The sequence below is a fragment of the Ixodes scapularis genome, unplaced genomic scaffold, assembly GCF_016920785.2.
Source record: "Ixodes scapularis isolate PalLabHiFi unplaced genomic scaffold, ASM1692078v2 PGA_scaffold6__148_contigs__length_123643588, whole genome shotgun sequence".
NCBI lineage: Eukaryota > Metazoa > Arthropoda > Arachnida > Ixodida > Ixodidae > Ixodes > Ixodes scapularis.
The window spans coordinates 81713756-81722412 of NW_024609881.1; the positions used below are offsets into that span (position 1 = coordinate 81713756).

Consider the following 8657-nt stretch of genomic DNA (forward strand, 5'->3'; position numbering starts at 1 on the left):
AATATCATTGACAGTTTGGCCCCTGTCTGAAGGCTATTACAAGGAAAGGCACAAGGTGGTCGTTTAAATATACAGCTACAGGGCAAGTTGGTGGTGCAATAGAATGTGTGAACACAAAGCTTCATTTACCTTTTTGTTCAGCAATCATTCAAAACACTGAAAAGGTTTTTTTTATTCACATGATTTTTTTTGTTTGAACAGACAAGTTCAAAACAAAAGCCTCTACGGTAGAACCTCTTTAGAGTAGAGTATGGAAACATAGGTGAAACATCCTTCTAATATTGGTAGAGGTGTTTCAGGTACTAATGTAGGGAAGGTTTTTTCTGAAAAAGCTGACTTCACTCTGAGAGGTTTTATGTAATAACGACTGGCATAATATGTTGATGTTAGTAGGTGCAGTCGACTCTCATTAATTCAAACTTGTGGATAATTCAAACTAGCGTCCAGGTCCCATCCTATGCGTCTCTATGGGGGGAAACTACCGTTAATTCAAACTTTGCTTTATTCAAACAAATTATCGGTCCCCCTCCAGTTTGAACAAACGAGATTAGACTGTACTATCATACAGGTAGGTTTTTTTGGTTCTGCAGTGATTCAATTGCAAGTGTGGTGTTAGATGTTGGATGGCATTGTCAATCAGATAGGTTCTAGTGTAATTGCGACCGGCGTTAGATGTCGAAGGACATTGTGAGAGACAAGTCTTAAGGTTCTACTGCAATTGCAAGTGCTGCATTAAATGTTGGAGGGCACTGTAAGAGATATAGGTTGTAAGGTTTCACTGTAACTGCAACTGTGACATTAGATGTCGGGGAGATAGCTTCCAGTGTTCTGCTGTAATTGCAAGTGTGCCGTTAGAGGTCAGAAGGCAAATTTGGAAAGATGGGTTTTAGGGTCCTTCTTTTGGAAGTGTGGCATTAGACGTCGGACGGTATTGTCAAAGACTTAGGTTCTAGGGTGAAGGTGGTTTCTAAACAAAGAATGGCTTTACTTGGATAGGTTGTACTCTGATTGCGACTATGGCGTTGGCTGTTGGACGACACTGCAGGTGGTGCAACGGATGAACCTTCCGACTCTTTACCGGGCATCCTCCTGTCTTTCCCTCGCAGACTGCGGTGTACAGGAGTGGCTACAACCGCTTCACTCCGTACTGAGGGAGCTCATGGAGCAGCTACGCCGGGAGGAGGGAAGAGAGAGCAGAAGACTCTTCCCCCTGTCGGATCAACAACAGCGTCACCCCGTCGTCCCCCTCCCCTCCGCCCTCTGCTACGGGGCGCGCTCTCTTCCTTTCGGGCACACCCGCCTCCTCGCGTGTGGAACCCCCATCGGTCCACACGGCTCGGGAGCGAGAAGAAAACTCCAAAGTTTACACTGCTCCCTCCCCTCCCGTTTCTTCTTTGTTGTTTTTTGTCTCCAAGGGAGAGGGAGAGAATGTAACTCTTCCCCCTTTATCCCCAACTTTGTATGCGCGTATGCCCCCCTCTCCCCTTTCTCCCCGTCATATCCCCCAAGTCGGCATTTCGTCTGCCCGTTTTTTGTCCGTGTGTTCAGTCTCGTTTTGCATACTCGTCGGGGGCCGTTTGCGTGAACCGGCCTTTTTGGGGCCTGGTTTCAGCGTAGTCAGTTTCATTGGGGTCTGTTTCGTTGGAATCCAGTTCGTCGGGGCCAGTTTCGTTGGAAACGTTTTCGTAGGAAGCGTTTTCGCCCGTAATGGTTTCGTCGGGGGTGGTCCCATTTTTTTTCTTCTCATCATTTCGGTTCATCGTTGATCTGTTTGCGTCGTCCCCACATGAGGGGTGCACGCCCTTTCGTCGTGTCCGCGTCTTGCCATAGCTTGTGCTAGTATTTAATTTTTTAGGTGCCTCTTCGGAGTCAAGTTGTTGCAGTCTGCTCGTACATTGCGCCGCGAGCTCCTCGTGGCACTTTCCTTTCCCCCTTCCCCCCTATGCTCATTTGCCGCGAGTTTTCCCCGTCGCGTTTTCGTTGCAACCTCTCTTCGTTTACGTCTCGTGTTTGCACGTGTGTGTCCTTTTCTTTTCTTCTTTGTCCTCTCATATCGATCATTCGACCCGCTGGCTGGCCAATGAACGTGCAGGCAGGGCAGATTCTGACGGAGTTTTCGTGAGTCGAGAGAGGCGAGGCGGCGACACTGATTTTGTGGCTCGTTCTAGGTAAATTGAAGCAAAAAGTCTGTGTTTCTGGAACGGGTCGTTCGCCTCAAGGTCAATAAGAGCGGGAATCAGCAGAGGAGCCCCTTGTCATGCCTGTATGTCGGAACTCATCGTCGGGTGAGCTTGCAACGTCGGAGGTTTGGCACGGTTCGTACGCAGATGCTGTGCACGCATCGTGCCAATTGAAAAGCTCACCGACTGAAAAGGAAAAAAAAAAAGGGGGTCAAGGTCTGTCAGTCGCCATTGTCGCCAAAGAGCATAATACTCTGCACAAGACACAAGCACACACGGCCCGACACGTTTGTACATATTTATCGTAGTTGAGTCCTGCCCCTTGCCTAAGCTATCCACCCCCTCGTTGTGTCAAAAAGCTCAAGCTTTTCTCCACTGTCGTTCCGTCGTTCATTTCCTTTTCCTCCTCCCCGCGATGTCTCGGCGACGCCCGGACCTTAACCAAGCCGCCTTTCTTCCATTTCCCCCCCTGATTGGGAAAAATTGCCCCTTTTTTCTGCCTCGTTTTCCCGACTGTTTTGTTGCCACCGCTTCGTCGGAAGCAGTTTTGTCGGAAACCACATTCGTTAAAAACTACTTTAGTTGGAAACATTTTTCATTGGAAACCTGTTTCATTGCAAGCAGTTTCATCAGCAGTTGCAACGAGTTGCATTTTGAAAGCGTCGGGCACCCCGCTCGTGGCCGGCGTCCGCTAGTTGCGTGATCTAGTCACGAATCGTAATTTAAATTCTCTCTTGGGTGCGGCGGATTCGCAGAGTTCCGAGCCTCGCCGGCAAGGTCTGTTCTCTCTCGTCATTGGCCGACCGTTGCCAAGCTCCGCCTTCCCGACTGGTTCGTGGTAGTTTTTGTTGTTTTTTTCTTCCGCCTGTAATATTTGCGACGTGTCGCGTCCGTTTGTAATCCCCCTCATTTGCGAATCGGTTTCATCTGTGCATTCTTCGGAGGGTGCACGTGTGATGTTCACCATTTTCTCAAAGTTCATCTTTTAATTGAGTTTTTTTTTTTTTTTTTTTTATTATTATTATTTTGTGTTTTGTGGATTCTTAGGTTGGGCACGACACCGGGTCAACACGCGGGTCTGGGTTTCTTTGTGTTTTTTTTCTTGGAATCGCGAAAAAAAAATTTGTTTTCGTTTAGTTTTCGGCAGCTGTTTCGTTTGTTCTGTAGTTATGCAAAGTGTTCGGTGCAGCTCTGTTTTCTTTTCTTTTCCCCCGCAAGTTTTTTTTCTGTTACGAGCGGCTTTTGGAGCCGCGTGTCTAGAAATCCGTGGGCATGTGGGAATTTCGGACTTGCCACACCGTGCCGAGCACAGTCTGTTGTCGGTCACGGCCTTTTTACCATTGCCCTTGGCCCCCGCGTTGCCGAAGTGTTGGAACAGCGACATAAATAAACATTTTAATCATTTTTTTTTTTATAAGACATTTCAGTGTTATTGTTTTTAGCACCACTTAGGGCTGCCCTGGTTTTCCTACCTCAGTGCCACGTTTTTTTGTTGGTTAATTTTTTTTGTTTGAAAGAGATGGTTTTCTCTCTAACGCTTGCCTTTTCGCTGAGGACAATTTTTTCTTTTTTTTTTTTTCTTTTACGCCAGTTACTTTTTTTTTTTCTCTTTTTCCATTGTTGCCGCAGTTGTGCTTTTTAGACTAGACCGAGAAAGGGAGTTTTAATTGAGCGAGCAGTTCGGAGGCGATCCGTCAACTAAGCAAACAAATGGACGTGGGTGTTTGCGCAAATTGCGAAGTCGTCGACTTTTGCCACAGCATGAGAGGAAATGTGGGTAGCGGTGATGAAATGCCGGGCGAAAGCACGCAACTCTCTTAAATCTAATGGAATTTGGCTCAGTGCTATTTCTCGTTTTCTTGTCAATGTGAGCAACATAAAAAAACCAACAAAGAAACAAACTTTGCCATTGAATGTGACTCCTTGCCCACTGTCTCCATTCATAAGACCCCCCCAAGTCTTGTGTTGTTTTTCTCTTGTTTGCAGCCTGTTCCTTGGCGCTACTCGTGTTTTAAACATTGTGCTTTTTTTTTTTTTTTTTAACGAGGCAAACAATACACCCTGAATCTCTCGGTATTTATAGCAAAAAGCGTTTTTTTGTGTCGACACCTGTATTGGTTGAATAAAGAAAAACGGCCAAAAAGAAACTGTCTCCTTTAATTCTTTCATTTAAGTGAGTCTGTGGTGCAATTTTTTTACAATGGAGCTGTTAAGGGCTAGTTTCCCCAGGATCTTGTCTATCCTCAAATGACCTGATGACACAAAACTCTGGACACCTCCTGCCATCTGTGAGCGATGGCGGCAACAAGACAACTGGCTTGCTGGCTGTCTGGTTGCTTCCGTTGCTCATAGATGGTGCCAACCTTTCTAGACCTTTCCACTCTGGCTTGCCGACTTGCGGCCGGCCATTACTTCATTACCACCATAATACAGCTTCGCTGGTCTTCCTCCTTCACCAGAGTGGAAAGGCTGAAAGCTTTATTTTTTTATTTCATAGACCTTCGGGGCCTACGTCGTAGGATTAGTGGTTACAAACTTTAGTGATAAAGTCAAATTCAAAGTGGATGTTTAGTGTTTTTACAACGTAAGGTCGGTCTGCCAGGTTCAGGCAACACTGGTTTACTCTGTAGATCAGCAATTTTGTCGGTGCAGCATGACTGCTAACCTGGGGTCTTTAACGTGGTTATGCAGTAGGGATTAAGGAATTGGGTGGTGGTATTAGTACAGTAAAATGGCTCGTAGACAATATTAGCTATGGCATTCCTCAATGGTTTGTGATCTTCGATTGCAGTGGAAGAAATATTTAGGTGATGACTCTGGCTGATGCAGCGACCACATTATTTTATTTGGTGCACCGAGCGCTTCACTTGCACAGGGATAGATGGCGCCCAAGTATTGGGCCCCTTCAAAACCGACCACTCCGGTTGTTTCTCCCAGCAATGGTCCTGCGTTCCCTCGCTCGCCACTTGTACCCATGGCGGAAGAAACTCATTTAGGTGATGACTCTGTCCGACGTGGCGGCCACATTATGTTCGGCGCACTGAGTGCGCTTCACTCGCACGGGGATAGATGGCCGCCCAAGTATGGGATCCCTACCGAACCGATTGTTCTGGTTTTTTCTCCCAGTGGTGGTCCCGCGCCATTCCCTTGCTCACCGCTTCTTGTACCTCACCAGCAGGGCTGCCAACACAGAAAGTCAAAATTTCCCTAGCAAATGCCTGAAATTTCCCTATTTCTGCCAAAATTTTTTCGCTTGCCCTAATAATTACATAATACAAATAGCATCTTCGATCAACTCGCACCGGAATCGCCTTGAAACAAGGACACTGCACAGTGTTCCTTGGCCGTGCAGCGCGAAGTCGCTGCATCATCGAGGCGGGGACAAACTGCGGCGCCGCGCCGTGCGTCACCTTGCAGTTTGTTTAGTTTTTTCTTGCGTAGGTCCGCGCGCGGTTCCCGTCTGCCGTTAATTTCTCCTGTTTTTCTACTCGCGGATTTGGCGGTCCCACACAAATGAACATCGTGGACGTGATTGTCGACAGGGTTGACAGGGTCACGAAGTGGTGACAATCGATTACTTCCATAAACCCCTGCATGCAACACGGCGCGCGTTGCGCTCCGGGAACTAGTTGGCGAGGGAGGAGAGTGGCATGTTATGGTTTGGAGGCCAACGCTACATCACAGCAAACTTGTGTATTTAATAAGGCAGAAAAGATAGGATAAACTCTAACCGCAGCATGCTCCAGAGTCCCTGCTCGTGCTGCTCTCTGGTCCGCGTGGCAGGCTCACGTATCGTCGTCTTCCTGCTCGCGCGGTAATGCCCACGATACTACATCCCTTTCCCCCGGAATTGTCACCACCCAGTCCGTCGGTGTCCTAATCCACCTGGTAGTCTTGAAGGTACCGCGGTGCTCAACGTACTCTCATCGGACGATCAGTTGGCACTTCAGCGTCAGTTGTTGGACGGGGAAGCGTTTTCGGTTCGCATATCGGTGTTTCGGAGGACTCGGCATCCAAAAGCTCCTCCGGAGACTCACTCGTATGGGGCATTGTGGTTTCAAACTCCGGATGCGTGGTTTCTTCCAAGACGTCTTCACGGTATCTTCCCCTTTCCTCCCAGAAACTTGCATCGCATTCGGACGCCGACGACAATGTCGTGTCCTTTCTACGTGGACGCAGGTGATCATCATGTCGTCGGAATCTGCGACCATCTTCCAATAGCACTTCGTAGGACAGAGGTCCACAACTTTTCATCACTTTTCCTGCCAACCACTTAGGATGGGCCAACAGTACCGAATTTGCGAGTTTTTTTTTTCGAAATTACGTGCTCCAAAACGCACCTCGCGTTATATTCGGAATCGAGTTCAGCCACGAGGCGCGCGAGTCTGGAGAAAGCCAGAGGAGAAGGGAGGCACTCACTTGATCGAATGACGTTTTAGCGAACGCCCACGTTTCACCGAATGACACTTTAGCGAATAATCGGACGCCGCGAAGCGGCGTTTTCGGGTGGGCCAAATGGCCCACCCGAAAATTTTTGTAATGAGCCGCCGCAGACTGTCGCCGCGAAGCGGCGTAAAGCGCAGCGCGGTGGATGGGTTAATGCGCGCCCCCGTTATTCGCTAAAACGTCGATTCGCTCAAATGTCGCTGTTCGCTAAAATGTCATTCGCTCATGTGATATGGACCCACAACAAAAATTTTGGCACCTTTGCTTTGTCACAGGTATGTCGCAAATAAATAAATTATTAAATGTTCGGTGGGCCTGTAAATAGTTTATCTAGAACGGATAGTGTTCTTGCTAGGGGTGTCGCGAGCTAGAGCACTATATAGCTCCTTCGGAGCAGAGTAGCGCAATCTAGAACGCCGTCTCTCGGCGACTAGCGGCGAACGCCCGGAGGTTCCAACTGCGGTCAGAAATGCATGGAGAACGTGAGAAAATCGTTGTTTCTTCAGTTTTGTGGGGATGTGCGGAATGGAAATCATTTTTGACATAATAATGAAACATTTTAGAATGATATGCGATAAGTTTTGTGCCATACAAGGACGTAACTTTTTTTTTAAAATTGCCTGAGCGGCATCATGCAGCAGACGACACGGCGACGTCACACCATTCACGTGACCCGCTCCGGCCAACCCGAAAAGCCCATCTCCGCTGCGAGCAAAAATCGTCTGCTTCAAACGCCATTGCCTTGGAAATTGCCTTCTCAAAATTTGCACACGCATCCGATATTATTAAAACTTTGATGAAGTGTTTAACGCTTTACTAACTTCACGACAGGTTAGTTTTGAAAAATGTGAACTCGCTGTTAGTTTTTTAATCAGCCGTGTTATGTCGATCTCCATGTATTCTCCCATAGGGCGGGCCGCCTCCTGGAACCCTGAGTACCACGTGACTCGCGCCGAGCCGCTCTGTCGGCCATGTTGTCGGCAAAACACGGGGTTCAAAGGATTGCGCTACTCTGCTCCGTAGGAGCTATATAGTGCTCTATCGCGAGCCGGCCGAGGTTCGAGTTCGACCAGGTTCGACTTTTTCGAACTTTTAGTGAAAAATTCGACGACCCTTGTATTGAGGTTCGACTCGTGTGCGCATGCGCGACAGGCTAGCCAGTTGGCTTCGGATTGGATGGTGATGGCTAAGGGATGAATTAAGGGCCGCGCTGATTGGGTTATTTCCGTTAATACACTACAAAAAATTAAGTTATTAACTTCTTCAGCGATTATAATTGTTTTTTTTAATTGCAACTGTTCATAAAATAAAATAACCCTTTTCATAAAAAAAAATATTCTCCAAACCTAGACATGCTTGTATCAAGGTCTGGCCACACTGTCCACAAAGTCGAACCGGTCGAATCGGGTGAAAAGTGCAAAGGTCGAACCCCGAAAGGTCGACCTAAAAATCCGGTTCGACAAAAGTTCGCGACACCCCTAGTTCTTGCCAGAGTAATTTTGACACATTCTAGTCAACAACTCAGTTGGGACGTTAAATGTCGAAGTTGTTTTTCCCTGAAGCTGTAGACCAAACTGGACTCGTAGGATCGCCATGAGTAGGTTCAGCTTCATTTTGTTGCGAACACGCGCTCAGCATCAGCATTATAAACTGGAAGAGACAATATTTTCAATGCACCTCGCGCCAGGTGTGGAAAAGGGCATTCGCCGCAAGTGTCCTTGTACAATGCCGCTGCACGCCAGAAACTGAAACAAGATGTGCGATCAAATGCACCGATAACTGTTTGTAGTCAGTGTTGCCAGCCTATTTTTTGAAAATACCCCACGCCAGCGTCCAGAAAACCCTATGTTACCCTACGAATATTTCTTATTACCCTACATTCTACCCTACGAGGCAAATCTTTGTTCAAATAATGCTGTTGCATGGATTATGCCGATATAGCTTAGTATTAATACAGTACAAAGCGACAGGGAACGCATGCACGCGCATACCTGGGTTATTCTAAAACGTCATGCTTGCATGCGTGCTGTG

The 8657-nt window shown here is 47.5% G+C and overlaps 1 protein-coding gene across 11 annotated transcripts in view; it reads left to right on the forward strand.

Annotated features, from left to right (window-relative positions):
• LOC8040096 (RNA binding protein fox-1 homolog 3) overlaps positions 1-3292 on the forward strand; it is a 317548-nt gene extending 314256 nt beyond the window's left edge. For all 11 annotated transcript variants that reach the window (XM_042294604.1, XM_042294594.1, XM_042294600.1 and 8 more), the window contains one exon: positions 1107-3292. In XM_042294604.1, the coding sequence (XP_042150538.1) occupies positions 1107-1151 (45 nt within the window). In that variant the 3' untranslated portion in view covers positions 1152-3292. The remainder of the gene's footprint in view (positions 1-1106) is intronic.
• Positions 3293-8657: the final 5365 nt, after the last annotated feature.